Below are 17488 nucleotides of genomic sequence, written 5' to 3'. Positions count from 1 at the left end.
TCTCCACCCCAGCCCCAGAATTGCTTTTAATAGTTCCTACACACTTTTAAAGCTCATGGGAAATCTATTACACTTAAATTCCAACAACAGACCCACAGACTCTTTAAATTTCCCTGTCCTCATGTCAGGTTGTTTACTTGTTTATCATTAGCATTTCACCAGGCAGGGGAGAGTCTGTTTTATTACAAGTGGGGATGTAGGATAAATTTGCCCTAATTTACCTTTTCCAAAATGATATGCATACTGAAAACAGAGCCATCCTTTGAAATTTGCACAACAGTATGTACAGTATATGAGGGGAAAGGGTGCATAAAAATGCGTATCTTAGTGAAAATAATAGTGTTCATCTCAGTACTGCTAATCTATTTTTAATTGTATGTCGTTCATGGAAAACGTGTTAAAATGTTTCAGAACAAACCCTCCCCATTTATTTTATTGGTAATATAAGACATCAAATGTACGGTTGAATATGTCCAAGAGTGGGTGTTTGCAAATCTAGCTGTGTTAATCTTTCCATCCTTCCCACACTCAATTCTGAAATGGCACCTCCGTTGCTATCTTGTCCCTAAGCCAGCTGAACAGAGCTGGGTCAACAGAAAGTACTGTAGTTGATTAATCACCATACAAAACTCATGCTGGAATTTTTGGAACAGCTAGAGAATTAGTTTGGGGTTTGGAAATGGCTACGTTGATGATTCTCAGCTGTGTTTTTGTGTTTGTGAACAATAATAATAATCTATATCCTGCCTTTCCTCCGAAAACCGGGAATCAAGGCAGCTTACACAAATTAAAACAAATGTTACAGGGAGAATACAATGGATGACCTCACAGCTTGCATTTTCTGTGCCATCCTGTGTACACACACTGGGAGTGAAGTCACATTGAACTCTTTGGGACTTCTGTACAGTGGAGGAGCTTCAAGCTCTGGCAGGGGGGGAGAGCAGGTGTGGGCATGGCTGGTGTGCATCCCAGGGGCGTGGTGCGTGTCCTGGGGGCGTGGCGCACCGCCTGTGGGGGGGCAGCCGTGATGGCACCCCACTGGGATTGTGCCGCCGGGGGCGGTGCGCTCCCCCCGCACCCCTGTTCCTCTGCTAGTGCTTCTGCATAGATATCTATTTTGTTGTTGTTTAGTCATTTAGTCGTGTCCGACACTTCGTGACCCCATGGACCAGAGCATGCCAGGCACTTCTGTCTTCCACTGCCTCCCACAGTTTGGTCAAACTCATGCTGGTAGCTTCGAAGACACTATCCAACCATCTCGTCCTCTGTCGTCCCCTTCTCCTTGTGCCCTCCATCTTTCCCAACATCAGGGTCTTTTCCAGGGAGTCTTCTCTTCTCATGAGGTGGCCAAAGTATTGGAGCCTCAGCTTCACGATCTGTCCTTCCAGTGAGCACTCAGGGCTGATTTCTATTTAGTAAAGGTAAAGGTACCCCTGCCCGTACGGGCCAGTCGTGTCCGACTCTGGGGTTGCACGCCCATCTCGCTTAAGAGGCCGGGGGCCAGCGCTGTCCGAAGACACTTCCGGGTCACGTGGCAAGCGTGACAAGCTGCATCTGGCGAGCCAGCGCAGCACACGGAAACACCGTTTACCTTCCCGCTAGTAAGCGGTCCCTATTTATCTACTTGCACCCGGGGGTGCTTTCAAGCTGCTAGGTTGGCAGGCGCTGGGACCGAGCAACGGGAGCGCACCCCCCCCCACGGGGATTCGAACCACCGACCTGACGATTGGCAAGTCCTAGGCGCTGAGGTTTTACCCACAGCGCCACCCGCGTCCCATTTAGGACTATTTAGGTCTATTTAGGAGACCCCTATTCCACTCACAGACCTACAATTCCCAGAACTTCTTGGGAACAGGAATTGATTGTTAACCATTACATAAATATTATGTTTATGTTTATTGCATTTATAGCCCACCTTTTCCCAAAGATGCTCAAGGGTTGCATGTAGTTTTCTCCCCGCCCCCCTCTTCATCTTAATCCCCTGTGAGTTAGGATAGATTGAGAGGCTGTGACTGGCCCAAGGTCATCCAGTGAGCTTCATGGCTAAGTCAGGATTTGAATCCTGGCTTCCCCTGTCCTAGTCTGACACTAAGCACTATACAGTACCACACTGGCTCATTGTAGCTCTGTGAGGGGAACTGAGGTCTTCTAACAACTCTCAGCATCCTTAACAAACTACAGTTCCCAGGGGGGAGCTGTTGACTGTTTAAAGTGGTATGACACGGCCTTCAATATACAGTGCAATGGGGCCTTAGCTGGATGCAACCTATAGCTCAGTATAGGAAAGAGGGAAAATAGCTATACATGCTATTTCTACAACAGTAGCCTTTATGGGGGAGGGCAGTGGGAAGATGAAATACAAATTAAAAATGGTAACAGAGAAGTTGTCACTCAGATGTAGCAGGAGATTTCATTTTATAAGAATTTATGTTCTATCTGCCAATTCTTAAAAAAGAACAGAGAGAAGAGGAGCCAGAAAGGGCTGGCTTGGAGATATGTATATACAGGAAAACTGGAGAACTCTAAATAAGGATTTAGCTGATTATTTTTGAAATCAATTGTTTTTCCTGTCAGTTGGCAGACGGTTTTTTATTCACAGCCAGTTGGCAAACTCAATCGCTGAGCAGTGTCAGTTTAGTTCAGGAAAACGTACCCAGAGATTAAGTGGTGATCTGGAAGGGACCTGCCACACTGAACATATTTTGCCAGTTTAAAATATCTCCAGTGGCTTCCAGTTTGTCTTTGGGTGCAATTCGAAGTTATGGTTCTGAACTTGCAAGCAGCCTGGTATTGACTACTAGTGTAGGTGAATAGCTGTCATCTTGCAGGCCTAGGGTCCAAATGTGGCCCTTCAGATCTCACTAAATGGCCCTCAGGACTCTCTATAGGCTACACCCCTCACTGGCCCTGCTCTACAATCCTCTTGAGTGTCTTTGCTTGACTAGAATATGTCCTGGACCTCTGATCATGCTTCCTTGTAGAGAAAGGTGTGTGTAGAAACTACCCTACTACATATGAGGTAAAAAAATCATTGTTGTTGCTCTGTCCCCTGTCCACCGCAGAGGTGGCCCAGCAGGGAATGTGGTCCTTGGACAAAAAATGGTTTCCATCACTAGTGTAGTGGTTAATTAACCAATAATTAATTAATCAATCTGGGAGAACCAGGCTCAAATCCTCATGAAGAATCTCAGTAGATGTCCTCAGGCCAGTCACACCCTCACAGCCTAACTCTGGACCAGGTTACTGGTAAAAAAAGATTTCTCTTCACTGCCCAGTAAGGACACTAACAGAGCCCAGTTAGTTTTGTCACAGCCTAGTGGCTGGTGGGAACACGTAGTGGAACTTTTTCCCCACGGGTGGCACCAGTGTTCATAGAATCATAGCATTAGAAGGGACTATGAGAGTAATCTAGTTCAACCCCCCTGCAATGCAGGAATGTCAACAAGGTCCTACATGACAGATGGCCAATGCTTAAAAACCTCCAAGGAAGGAGAGACTCTTGTGGGAGTCTGTTCTCCTGCTGAAAAGTCAAGCATTCATACAATTCAGATAATTGTCGAGTTGCAGGGGACCCCCTAGGATCATCTAGTCCAACCCCTGGAAAGCTGGAATCTTTTTGCCCAGCAGGGCTTGGACCCATGACCCTGAGATTACGAGTCTCATGCTCTACAGCTGACTGAGCTATCCCTGTTCCTTTGACCTGAACTTGTAATGTTATTTTATTATTATTATTATTATTATTATTAAGATGTTTCAATTGTTAGGCTTGATTGTAATGCTATCAATGTTTTCACTGGGCGTTGAGTTTTGATCGGTTCCCATTTTGCCAGCATTGAGGCAGCTGAGGTAATAAGTGTGTGTGCGCGCGCGCTTGGCTTCGGCGAGTATACGTTTGTAATTCGTGTTTTCCCAAGAAACATGATGTCTAGAAAACGAAGAGGAAAGAATTAGGCTCCTGAGTTTTTAAGATTTAAAACAGAAGTTTGTGGGCGCGGGGGGCACCATCAGGTCAGACGCCACTTCTCCTGCTGTCCCCTCAACAGCTTTTTAAAAAGCTGCCCTTCTGCGCAAGCTTTAAAAGGTGACAGAGCTCACCTAAGCCAGCCTAGGCGCTGTTGGGATGTACCATCCCCTCAACTCGAGGCAGGGGACATCAACGCCCACCCGCCTTTGCCTCAGTTCTTTACCAATGGCCAAAAAAAAGAAAAGTATTTTCCGTTAGAGGACGTGCGGGAAAGCGACATATTTCTCCCCTTTTAATAATAATATAAAAGCAAAACTATGATCTCCCACACCCTTTTTTATAACTTGGTTCGCTCCGTTGCCTTAGAAGCCACTCCAAACTTGACGAGTGGAAAGCGCTCCGGAGGTAAGGCGGTTGTGTTCCCTTTTGCGTCCTTCCTTTGGGGCAAGTTCATTTAAAACTCGAGGCGGTTGGGCGATACCAATGGCGGAAAGGGGAGAGATTGAAGGGTGGGGGAAGTTTCCACTGCGGCGCCGTTTTAGATGTAAAAGACGTCCAAAGTTAGTACAGATTGGTTTGCTACACTTATCAGTCAATCTTAAGTCACTTGCGCTGATAACAATTTTACTCAACAGCGATAAATCCAACAGGGGATGAAGGAAAGTTGATATTCTGCAGCTGCTACAGGTGTACACAATTAAAACTGTTGGAAGGTTGTACCCAGTGCTCGTCCTGCTCAGAGTAGACCCCTTGAAATGAATGGCGACGACTAACTTAGAGACATGGGGGTTGTATTGAACAAAAAGTCCTACTCAAGAGTAGACTCATTGCTCGTAGTGGACATAAGTTGGCCATGCTCATTATTGTCACTGTGTCTACTCTGAGTAGGACTAGCGTTGGATACAGCCCACATATTTCAGTGAGTCTACTCTGAATAAAACTTAGTTGGCTACAACCTTGGGTTGTTTTTAAGCACCCCAGTTTTATTTCAGCAGCTTTGAGCATTTTAATAGGAAGGCGGGCTATGCTAAAACGTTTTTTTAAGTATACACTCTTGCGTCAACCTCTGATATACAGCATTGTTATGTTTTTATTTATTACATGGCAGACCCCAAAGATTGTGGACCTCCGGAAGAGTAGACAGCTTTTGTGCTAGGTTTCGCCTCAGGGTCTAGTTAAAGCATCTGGCCTTTGCTTCCAGATCAAGTCCACCAGTACTAGAATTTTTGTTTTCCTAGAGTTGGGCTGGAATAGGCTATAGGTTTACCTCATTATCTTTTTCTTTGTGGAAAAAAGAAAAAGAAAAGTACATTTCTAGGGTGAAGGGTACACACAATATGATGAGTGGGTCTTTCCCATCATCTCCTGTACTTGTTTTTGTGGCGATCTCGCTCCAAATGCACATTTGAAGGTATCTTTAAGTGTCTGCGTTGACTTTCCCCCTGTGCTCCCTTTTCCCTTGTGTGTCCTGCCTTTTAGACTGTAAGCCATGAACCAGGGGCTGTCTTCCTACTGTTTTTTTGTAAATGGTTCTGGGAAGTTTTTCAGCTATGAAAAGCAGGGTATAAAATTGTTTAAATAAAGAAATTACAGATTTGAGGGGTGACATTTAGCAGGAAAATGGCGTGGGTGGGATGGCCATTGTCCCAGTCTTGACTGAGCCTCCCACCCCTGGTCTTCAGTTTCTCTGTTTTTGAAATCAAGCCCAAGAAAGATTTGTTGTGCTAGGGTGGCAGGGCGCTATAATCCACCTGCACACACTTATGTTTTTGGTATGCGTGTGAATCCCTCCTGCAAAATACAGCCTGGAGGTGACCTACATATACCTGTTTGTTGGAAAGAAGGGGAAGTTCATGCTTTGAACAAACACTCAATGTGAAGCTTCCAAGAATGTTTTTTCATGAGCTACTGACTCCAGATTTAGATAATGAACTGATGATTTAGATAATGATTTTTATATAATAAAAGCTTTGATTCAGATTAATTTCTTTACTTCAGGCATAAGCCAATACAAAAAATAATGAGCATAAAAACGGAGAAGAAAGGACGAATGGTACAAAATGTTCAGCACATTGAAAAGCAACAGATGTTCTCATACTTGTCCAATAATAATAATAATAATAATAATAATAATAATAATAATAAAATATACAGAGTTTTTACCAGAATTTTTAAAAATTCTCCTAAATTTGTTAGGGAGCAGACTTCTTCTCAAGAGTTGCCACATAAGACCTGCATTGATTCAGCTTACAGTCAAATACAGGGCTAAGAACAAAATTAATTTTGGCTGTGTTTTTGTTTTTTAAAAAAATCACTTTTCATATAATTTCTAAGGAAAACATCAAGGGTTGTATCCAATGCTAATCCTACCATTGGGTGATTAGGGGAAGGACAATAGCTCATTGGTAAAGCATCTGCCTTGCATGCAGAAGGTCCTGGATTCAATCCTTTGCATCTACCTTTACCTTTACCTACCTACAGATAGGTAGGTAAAGGACCCCTGGATGGATAAGTCCAGTCAAAGGTGACTGGGATGTGGTGTTCATCTCAATTTTCAGGCTGAGGGAGCCAGTGTTTGTCCACAGACAGCTTTCCAGGTCATGTGGTCAGCAGGACTAAACTGCTACTGGTGCACAGGGGACCATGACGAGTGCTAGAGCACACAGAGACGCTGTTTGCCTTCCAGACACAGCAGTACCTATTTATCTACTTGCACCGGTATGCTTTTGAACTGCTAGGTTGGCAGAAGCTGGGATAGAGCAATGAGAATTCACCCCATTGAACAAATTCAAACTGCTGACCTTCCAATCAGTAAGCCCAAGCAGCTCAGTGCTTTAGACTACAGTGCCACCCATGTCCTTTTAGGCATCTCCAAGTAGGGCTGGGGTAGAACTCTTGTCAAAAGCTCTGGAGAGTCACTGCCAATCAGAGCTAAATAGACCAATGGTCTATCACAGTTTCATATGTACTCAGAGTAGACGCACAGAAATTAAATAGTATGACTAGCTTAGGCCTAGAGTAACTTAGTTGGATATAATGTTTTTAAATATTGGACCTATAGTCTTTTGGCCGCAGAACAGGAATACATTTATTTAGTACTATTTGTTTTAAATTACATGCTTTGTTTTGGTTGAAAACAATTTTCGCACTAACATTTCTTGTTTTCTTTGGCAGCTAAGCTCTGTTTGAAAGGAAAAAGATGGACCAAATAAATGACATGGAATCCACTGGCATTTCAGAAGAGAACCTCAGGCCTGAAGAGAATGAAGAGAACGAAGATAATGAAGAAGATGAGATGATATCTGACCAACTTGTGCAAGAGGAGGAAAGCTGGAAAGGTTCATATATAAAATGATGGTGTATATTTTATTGCACTTGTGAGGCTTCTGACACCAATTGGTCAAGCTGAGTGTGAGGACATGGAATATTTGTGAACATTCCAATTGCTCAGGGAAGGACACTGCAAGAATACTTGAAGTCCAGATTCAGTGGGGGAAGGGAGCCGCCAGTTTGGTCAGGAATTTAGAGTTGAGCTGGAAGTGGGAGGGTGGGAATGAGTTTCAGAAAAAAATTGTGTCTCCTTAGAAGTACCATTTTCACCATGTCCATGCATGTGCATTGCAGTGACCCAGAAATGGCTGGAAAAGGGGACAGAATGGGGTCAGAGCAGGCTTTTGCATGGTCTGCTGTTGCATGTGATGACTCGGAAAGCAACCCCCAAGCAAATCAGGGGGCGTCTGTACTCACTTTTCTGGAGAATAGGGACAAATTGTGTCTCTGGTGCCAAGAAACCCAGGATTGCACAGCTCAGTTGCCTTGGCAGTGAGGAAATTTCCTCACCCCTTGCTAATTTAAACCACGGGTGTGATGCTGTGGCATTGGCAGATTCCTTCTATGATCCCTGAATGGTCAGGATCACTTGGGAAAGAAGAAACCTAGGCAAAAAAAAAAAAAAAAAAAGGCAAATGCTAGAGAAAAGTGTGTTTTTCATGCTCTTCCCACAGCTCCCCTTTTTGTATTTAAATAAACAAAAGAAAACCTTTAGCACATTGCTAGTTAAAAATGTACACAGGTCATAGGGCAGGATTAGCTTTGTGGCGCAGAGTGGTGAGGAAGCCAAGTATCATGAAGCCCACAAGCAAAGCAGCTGAAGGAAGCACGAAACACATAGGCAATGAGCTGAGGAAGAGGAACATCAGGGAATGGTAGATAGATAACAAAGCTGTGGTCTGCCCCTACCTTAGAGACATCAGTGTCTTCATAAGAGCAAACCTTCTACTCTGTCTATGAGCTATACTCTGGGTCATCAGAGCTTTGCAGCTACAGCAGCTCTGATTTGAAAGGAAGATAATTTTATTCAGGTTAATAACAATACAGGCTCAACAGCATGCATGGAGTTCTGAATGGTAGCATTGAAGTTGTCCCAACAGTTGCTGAATCTTAAAAACAAATTATCCTAGGTAAGGTCTGCCCATCAGAGAGGCAATGTTGCAGCTGTCTGAAAATAGAGATTATATGTGACTTTCCCCGTCAACACCCTGGGCTGCTGCATTCTGCACTAGGTGCGAATTCTGTATTTCCTTCAAGGTCAGCCCCACATAAAGTGTGTTACTGTAGTCTTTCCTGGTGGTTACTAAAGTGTGGATAACTGTAGCCAGCTATCCCTGTGCAGAAAAGGCTCTAGTTAATACATCACCTGACACTGGGCATAAACACCTGGGGTTCAAGTGACAGTGATAGTTCCAGGAGTACTCCCAAACTACCTACCAGGCAGCAATGCTTCTGAATACCAGTTGCTGGAAACTGCAAGAGGGGAGAGTCCTCTTGTGTTCTCATTCTGCTTGTGGTTTTCCTACAGGCATCTAGTTGGCCATTGTGAGAGCAGGATGTTGGACTAGATGGGTTATTGGCCTAATCCAGCAGTCTATTATGTCCTCATGTCCTTCAAGGTGTGCTACCACTCTGTCCAGAACAGTCTGTCCCAACCAATCCTGGACCTGGGGAGCACAGAAGCTTCACTTTGTCTAGATTCAGCTTCAATTTATGGGTCCATATTTATGGGTTCAATTTATTTCCAGCCATTCCTCCTGAAAGGAGCCCAGGGTAGCAACCCCGTCCATTACCACCTCCAGGCACTGACTCAGGACCTTCATTGCCTCTCCTGATAGCAATGGAGCATAGATGTGGAGCTTATGGAAATGGTGGAGACGTATGAACAGAATGCTCAAACAAATGCGTTTTCCTCTGCTGTCTGTTACAGCCTGTCATTGAACTGTAAATTCCATTTTCCCATTTGGCTATTACAGAGTTCCTTTGTGCAGCACTTAGGAAAGATGGCTTGTGACAGCTCTGTCGCCAAGGTGGAGTGCATTTGCCTGCGTTAAGTCCCTGAGTGTAAAATTGTCTTTGTATATATTTTGTGACAAGATCCCCCCCCCCCATTATACACAGTAGTAAAGCTTTTAGCTTGTCATCTGTGCGGCCTCTTGTCTTGTGTCGACTTGTCAAGGAAGGGTATCGAAGTCGCAAAGAGCAAAAGTTTCCTTCCTTTCCATCAGGACCTGAACTTGAAGACGATTATGAGGAGGAGGCCCGCACAGACAGTAACGATGCTTTGGAAGGAGATGAAGAGGAAGGAGAGAAAGGAGAGCATTTGGATTCTATTGGGTGAGTGCATTGGCATGAGAAGATACTCTTTTCACTTCAGAATTCAGAGAGAGTACCCATAAGAACATAATGTTCTTGCTTGGGGAACGGCCATAGCTCAGTGGTGGAACATCTGCTTTGCATGCAGAAGGTCCCTGGTTCAATCCCTGGTATCTCCAGGTAGAACAGAGGATGCTCCCTGCCTGAACCCCTGGAAAGCCACTGCCAGTCAGGGTGGACAGTACACAGCTAGATGCACCATTGGTTTGACTTGATATAAGGCAGCATCTTGTGTCCCTTGATTAGATGAAGGTCTCTTTTAGGGATGGGGAACCACTGACCCTCCAGATCTGGTTGAACTCCAACCCCCATGAGCACCAGCATGTTGGAAGTTCTAATCCAACAGCTCTACAGTGGGAGTAGGGATTTTTTTCTCACCAAAGGGCCACATTTCCTCATGGGCAACCTTCCATAGGCCACATGCCAGTGGTGGGTGTGAGAGATGTGGGTGCAGATAGACACACACCACTCTCCCATTCTCCAGTAAGTATTTTCACACTTATGTTCCAGCCAGGTAAACAAATCAGAGCCACTGAGGGGAGTGACTTGGGCAGAATGCTGAGGGCCAGATGGAGACACAGGGAGGGATGCCGTCAGCCCCCACCCTTGATCTAGGGAGGGGCACAGGAAATCCTCAACCTGATTTCATGCAGCATCCCTGTCTTCAGTGCTGGGTGACACTATACCAGACAGAAAGCCCTCAAGAAAAGCAGAAACATGACAACTTCCTTCTTGTTGCTTGTCTTCATCTTTGACACCTTGTAGGGGCAAAGAGGTGGAACAGAAATAATTCTAAGATGTTAATTAAATATATAAGTAAACCAAGTAAATTTATAAGGTCTATAAGGCCTCTTTTTATGGCTTTTTGATCTTAAGATCTATGGAAATAGAAATCTATTCTCTCCCCACACCCAGCCAACCAAGCAGGGAAGGCTCAGAACAACCGAAGACACAGAGAATAAAAAAAACAATGAACTACGCAGACAGAGTTCGTGTTCTCAACTTGCGCAGGAACCTGAACCAACTTGACAATCTAGCCAAGGAAAAGGAGATGATTATTAGGAAAACCAGGTCAGTTCTCCATCCACCCTCCCCACTACACACACATAAGCATTTTCCGCTGTTTCCACAATGTATGGAGTAAAAGTTGTTTTTAGGGTTTAGGCTGTGCTTAAAGACTTGATTTCTCATTATGCTGAAAGGGTCTGTCTGCTGCCATTATTTTAAAGAAAATGTTCTTGCTTAAAATACCCTTGGGTTCCTGGAAGTAGGAGTAAGCAGGCAGGGGAGGAAATGGAGGAACTGAGTAGCATAATATAGTGTCAAGCGACTGAAGGCTGAGCTAGGCAATAGTTAGCTATGTGTCAGTGCCCTTAAGTGCAGGGGTGTGCTTTATATGCAGATTGCTAGCATTCTGGGATCCTAGCATGGTGGGTAAAGGGTCTTTAATGCTTCTCCTATGGGCATAAAAGGCAGTAATTTCTGCTCTGATCTGTATTCATCATAATCAGTGCTGTTTCTGTTTCACTGCAATTCACTTTCTGCCAAATATTTCAAGACTTGTCTCACTATTCACTGTTTAACATAGATTATGTAGCTATTTACGTGACTTACATTCATTTCAATGTAAAGGAAACGTCAAAACAACGTTTTAAAAAATAGTCATTGTTTATGGATCATTTGAGGACTTAAAAAATCAAGAAGGGTATGAACAAATATGTGAATCGCATGAGTGCAAACATGTGAATTGCAGCAATTTCCACCTCATTTTTTTTGTTTTCATCAGAATTCTCTGACAATCCTATTGCCTGCCCCCTGCTATGGTCTTGATTGGGATCATGGACACAGACCTGCAATTTGCATGGAGGGCTGGGGGAAAGAGCTGCCCTTGAATTAGAGGTTGTTTTGCAGCACAAATTGCACACAGTCCAGAAGGGTTTACGCCTCCCTACCCCTCATGCTAGAGCCCTAACACAGATTGCTGCTGTCTCCCTCTTCAGAAATTTATGACGTTTTATGTGGTTAAGGGCACAGGTAAGCTCTTGGCTACAAATTCAGTTCAAATCTCTCGCTTCCCATGAACTCACTCAGCTGCTCTAAGCAAGCACCCACCTCCCCAACCCTCAACAATCTGTATCATTGATTTTAAATAAATTCATATAAATTTCTCAACCATTGATGCTAGCTTTTGATGAACCTGCTTCTGTAATTGCGAAGTTTTTACTGTTTCACTGTTGTTATTTATTTATTTGTTTGTTTTGTTTATTTATTCAGTTTATATCCTGATCATCCCTTCAAAGAAGCCCATAAACATAAAATAATGTTTTATTATTTTTTTGTCACTATATTATTTTTATATACTGCTTCAGGATTTATTTATAAATGAAAAGTGGTTTAGAAATTATTTTTGTAAAAAATAAATACAAAGGATGGTATTAGCTAAATTTTACTCATAGTAGACCCATTGAAATTACTGGACCTAACTTAGGGCTTGTCCACACTTCTGCTAGTTCTGTGCCTAGAAAGCAAGTGTCCAAGTGGTTTTCCACTTGACCCACACTTTCTAGGCACTGGCCTGAGTGGTTTTCCCCCTGCCCCATTCCTTTCCCAGGGAAAACCTGCTCTTTGGTGCTAAATTGGAGCAAATCTCAATTCGGAGAAAACATGAATGCCATTTGCCCTGATTGAGTACTGAAGAGTGGTTTTCCCCGGGTGAAAGCAGCGGGACAAGAGGAAGTATGGATAAGCCTTCAGTCATCTTCATTAATTCCTGAGGTTCTACTCAGAATAAGTTGAACACTACCCTAAGTATCGTTACTCAGAGCAGAGCTACTGGAATTGATGAACATCTGTTGTAAACAACTAAGTCCTGTTTGAAGTACACCCATTAAAATTAATAGATTGAAGTTAGTCAATTAATTTCAGTGGGCCCACTTTGAGTAGGGCTAACATTGGATATAACCTGGTATTCTTGGGGTTTTTTTTAATTACAGTATTAAAATATACAGTATTTATAATCATTAATTTGTACACAGATGGATTTTTGACTCTTAATTCTGTGCTGAAATCTGCAGCTTAGTTGCCAGAAATGTCAAAGAAAGAGAAGGGCCAAAGATTTAGGAAGACCCCCCCTCCCTGCCCCCAGTGATTTGTGTCTGCTTATTTTCAGGGAGGAACTGGACGCCTGTCATTCCCATATCGACAGCCTAACAAACCAACAAAGGGTTGTAGAGAGCGAAATTGAGAGAGAGAAGGAGGCTGGGAACAGGTACGTAGCTGTACCTGCATGTCATAGATTGCTACCCTTTTCAGTATTTATTCACATGGCTCATTCTGAACTTTGATTACTCTCTCTGGCCTCTTGCTGTTGCTGGAAGTGTTTGATAGTCCCCATCCACCACCTCTCCTGATTCTCTTTGTTGAATGGTTCTTAATGAGTCAGTGATTAAAATGTTTGATAAACACAAATGCAGTTATCTCTGAGGACCACAGTGTGCGGTAGAAAACATTAACCTTTTGTTGTGTGCTGGGAAGCAGATGGAGCACTTTGCCTCCTCCTTGCTGATGCCATCTCTCTGTATGTCACACACTGTTCATACCCAGTGGGTGCCTACTACTCAGCAGAGTTAGGTGCGTGTAGCAGCTTTGGAAATGCTTGATCTTTTTCTTCTCCACATCCAAGGAGGAGGTAAGATTACAGTCGGGCAATTGTTCACACATGCAAGGCGCCTAATAGCAGATTACTGAACTTTCTTTGTGGCTGAACCATGCAGTGAAGAAAGAAAATGATCAAAGATCATTTGATCTTATCACACAAGACGAGGTGATTGTGGGAGGGGGGATGCACAGGGGAATCACGCTCAAGTTAAGCCTTCTGTCTCCTCGTAATGGAAATGCTTCGTTTCTCATGAATTGATATAGCATAGAGCAGGCTTCCTCAAACGACCCTCCGGATGTTTTGAGACTACAATTCCCATCATCCCTGACCACTGGTCCTGCTGGCTAGGGATCATGGGAATTGTAGGCCAAAAACATTTGGAGGGCTGAGTTTGAGGAAGCCTGGCATACAGGGTAAGGCTGCACATACACATACATTTAAAGCACTTCGCTTCCACCAAAGAATCCTGGAAAATGTAGTTTGTTAAGGATACTGGGAATTGTAGCTATGTGAGGGTAAAACTACAGCTCCCATGATTCCTTGTTGTTGTAGACCTCCTTTCATCTGAAGATCACAGGGTTGTTCACAACATAAAAATACAAAATGAGAACCCAAAATGCATAATAGAAAGAAACCAATAGCCCCTCTCTTATGTGTGTGTCTGTGGGCTGGGTTTTTAATGTGACTTAAATGTATGATGTGTATGACATTTCAGAAGTAAATCAGGATGTCTCCAGTTTTATTCTGGATCTGCATAACTTTTTCTGCCCTGAACTTACTCAAGGGCTTTAAGCAAGGCTCCCTCGGTCCCCACATCTGCAAAACAGAACTGACTTAATCTTACAGCAGAATTGGGGAGCATGTTAGACCCGAAGTCCCCTCAGCCCCAACCTGTGTGGCCACTGGTTAGGATGTTGGGTATTGTAGTCCAACAGCATTTGGATGATCACAGGTTTCCCATCCCTGCCTTGCAGGGTTGCTATCAAAACTGCCACTAGATAACGTATCTGAAGCTCTCAGAACACTAGAAGTGCTATGCAAATCTTAAGTATTATTGTTAGGGGCAAGCTAGGTGAAGTACATAAAAGTTTGTAAGATCTTATTTTAGAGAGTTTTGGGTTGTAGTTCCACTCAGAGTAGACCTATTGAAGTCAGTGGAACGAAGTTAGTCATGCTCAATAACTTCAGTTGGTCTACTGTGCATTAAAGACAACCACTAGGTACAAAGGTGAAATGAAATCAAGCAAAATGTTCCCTTTTCATGGTTTCATACCATCATTATATCAGATTGTTAAGGAGAATAGGGCAAGATGGCACTGTACTGCTACCAACCCTTTGCTCATGGGACTAATTTAAATTTGACAGTAATTTCTAATGGCTTTGTTCACTGAGGAGAAAGCAATAATAAGGCACACAAATGTGTTTAGCAGCAGGATGGGCTTCTGATTCATTAACCAAATGCAAAGTTATGATCATAATTTTGTTCTGAGATAGAATAGTATAATCCTGAAGGAATTCCAATTATTTCTTGAAACTTATGGCTCCCCCTGTTACGAAAAAGGAGCAATGCTGCTGAGTGCTCCAGATGGCTGGAAAGCCAAACAGGATGTTGATGTTATGGGACTGTACAGTGGGAACAAGGGACAGTCTATTCTGTGCACTGAGCACCGGATGTTAGCTCAGAGTGTCACATGACCCTGTACAGGAAGTACATGGGTGGAGTATTCTCTCTCTGCTATTGCTGTGGAAAGAGTGCAGACACGTTTCTCTGCACTGCTGGAAAGACAGAAATAAAGGCATGTAAAGACATTTCTGTCTGTCTCTTTCCCCTCCCTGGGGATGGCAGGGAAGAGGGGAGGAGTGGTTGTGTTCTTCTCACGTTCGTGAGGAGGATCGGCCGATAGAGATCTGGCCTTGTCTTGCCGGGAGTCGCTGACGGGGGAGATCAACAAGGAATCCAAGCCGGGCACCTGGAGAGTGGCCAAATTCCTCTGACTGATTAGGCTTCAGATTCCAACATATTCCTATTCTAAACAGCAGTGTGGTTATGTGAAGTCCTTGTTTGTTTTGTTCTCCTTAACCTTTTGATGACACTCTTCTTCTGTTAAAATTATGAACTGCACTTGACTTCATGTTCTTTCCATCTACTAAATTCTACAGTTAAGGATTCTAAAAAGTTGCTACAGAGCAGGGATTGGAGGAACCTGTGGCTCTCCAGATGTTGATGGGCTCCAACTCCCATCAGCCCCAGTCATCAGGGATAACAGGCTCCTATCTATGCTGTAGAGTTAGTACAGATGCCCGATAACTGGAGTAGTCCACACATTGTAGTGATCTCTGCAAATGTTTTCAGCTCAGAAAAAAAATACACATTTGGAGGATGCTTCATCATAAAAGCAGACATCAAATCAGATTTTCCAAATGGTTATTTCAATGCTAGCCAAAGCACAAAAGGCTGACTTGCTTGTTGTTAGGCTCATACTTGTCAATTCTTTCTAGTTGGTCTCAGTTCTTCACACACTGATACTTTCTGATCTGTGGTACTTGTTTAAAAAACTAGGTGTTCAAGAATGACCCAAGTGTACTCTTCACTTCCCAGCAACAGGCATTCAAATGCACACTACCTCTAGTTGTGGAGACCAGGGGTCAGCAAACTTTTTCAGCAGGGGGTTGGTCCACTGTCCCTCAGACCTTGTGGGGGCCCAGACTATATTTTGGGGGAAAAATATGAAAGAATTCCTATTCCTCACAAATAACCCAGAGATGCATTTTAAATAAAAGCACACATTCTACTCATGTAAAAACACGCTGATTCCAGGACCTTCCGTGGGCCGGATTTAGAAGGTGATTGAGCCGGATCTGGCCCCTGGGCCTTAGTTTGCCTACCCATGGTGGAGACAGAACATAGCTATTGTGGCTAAAAGCAATTGGTAGTCTTGAGCTCCATGAATTGGTTTATTCCTCTTTTAAAGCCATTCATAGCTAGACTGTAAACTAGAAGTTTGCAGGTACATGGGGAGGAGTATGTGACTCATCCCCAGTGATGAGTCGGCTAGCTGGAGTGAAGTCAGCAGATCTATGTGCTTAAATTTCTCCACCATGCCCAATTGGTCCTTCAGCATCGTCTGACATCCCACGTGAGGGGAATCATGGGCTGCAATGGCAAACACCCAGCTGGGATGGCCTGTAAGTGACTCCTCCAACCAACAGCTCAAGTCTCCTTGTAGACCTGGTGTTATGTACTGAGTTGAATAGGATCCAAACTGCAGCAGTCAGATTGATCCTAGAACAATAGGATCCAAATTGCAGCAGTCTGATTGGTCCTAGAACAATGCAGCAGTATGATTGGTTGGCAGGAACCACCCAATCATGCTCCAGATATAAGTGAATCCACAACCTGATTGGCTTACAGTAGAATTTCAGAATTAGCCAATCATGTCAGCCCATTGTGTAAATAATGTATATAAAGCAGATACTTTGAGGGGACTTTCATTCATTCCTCCTCACCACTATGAGCTGAATAAAGAGCATGAAATCACTTTGCGACTCTGAGTATATTTCAGCTGGTTGGCACCATTTTTCAGAGGACGAGGCAGGCAGATGTAACCATTCTCCCTTGCTCCTCTTTCTGCCGGCTTACTCAGAGAGGGCAGATGAAAGGCAGAAGTAGCAAGAAGGAAGAACACCAGGAGCAGGGGAAATTAACAGGGAAACAGGGGCCTCTGCAGGTGCCCAGTGATGTCTGCTACTGGTTCGAGTCCTGGACAGTTAATGTGGCCTTGTTCAAGGCCGTCTTAAACATATCCGGCACCCTGGTGCAACTATCTCTCTGGCGCCCCCCGTCCCCCGTTTCTCAGTGTTGTCAACTTTTTTTTAAAGGGGGGCTGATTACAGCCCAGATGGCCTCCCACACCCTCCTGCAAAGCCTCCCTCTAAGCGCCTGGTGCCCCTTACCTGCCCCCGTCCAGGGAAGTCCACGCGACAGGAGGGCCAGCAAGCAGATCAGGTGGCTCACCGGCTGTCCCATCCTTGCTCGGTGCTGAGATTTCACAGGGTGCTTCCCTGCTCCGCTCACAGACTCAGCAGGGAGGCAGCAGGCAGCGATGCAGCCAGAGAGGGGTGGGAGAAACACACCTGCCCCGCCCCACCCCGACCTCCGA

General features: G+C 44.1%; 1 protein-coding gene across 5 annotated transcripts in view; it reads left to right on the top strand.

Annotated features, from left to right (window-relative positions):
* The first annotated feature begins 4221 nt into the window (after positions 1-4221).
* CFAP74 (cilia and flagella associated protein 74) overlaps positions 4222-17488 on the top strand; it is a 77397-nt gene continuing 64130 nt past the window's right edge. For 3 of the 5 annotated variants that reach the window (XM_083628398.1, XM_083628396.1, XM_083628399.1), the window contains exons 1-5: positions 4394-4524; positions 7139-7302; positions 9523-9631; positions 10586-10741; positions 12840-12938. In XM_083628398.1, the coding sequence (XP_083484524.1) occupies positions 7164-7302; positions 9523-9631; positions 10586-10741; positions 12840-12938 (503 nt within the window). In that variant the 5' untranslated portion in view covers positions 4394-4524; positions 7139-7163. Of the gene's footprint in view, positions 4370-4393; positions 4525-7138; positions 7303-9522; positions 9632-10585; positions 10742-12839; positions 12939-17488 lie in introns of those variants that run through there. The other 2 variants (XM_083628397.1, XM_083628401.1) reach the window with 2 other exon arrangements.

The sequence above is a fragment of the Podarcis filfolensis genome, assembly GCF_964270895.1.
Source record: "Podarcis filfolensis genome assembly, chromosome: 8".
Classification (NCBI taxonomy): domain Eukaryota; kingdom Metazoa; phylum Chordata; class Lepidosauria; order Squamata; family Lacertidae; genus Podarcis; species Podarcis filfolensis.
The sequence above is the reverse complement of the archived record's forward strand: the minus strand, read 5'-3'. Positions and strand labels throughout refer to the sequence as shown.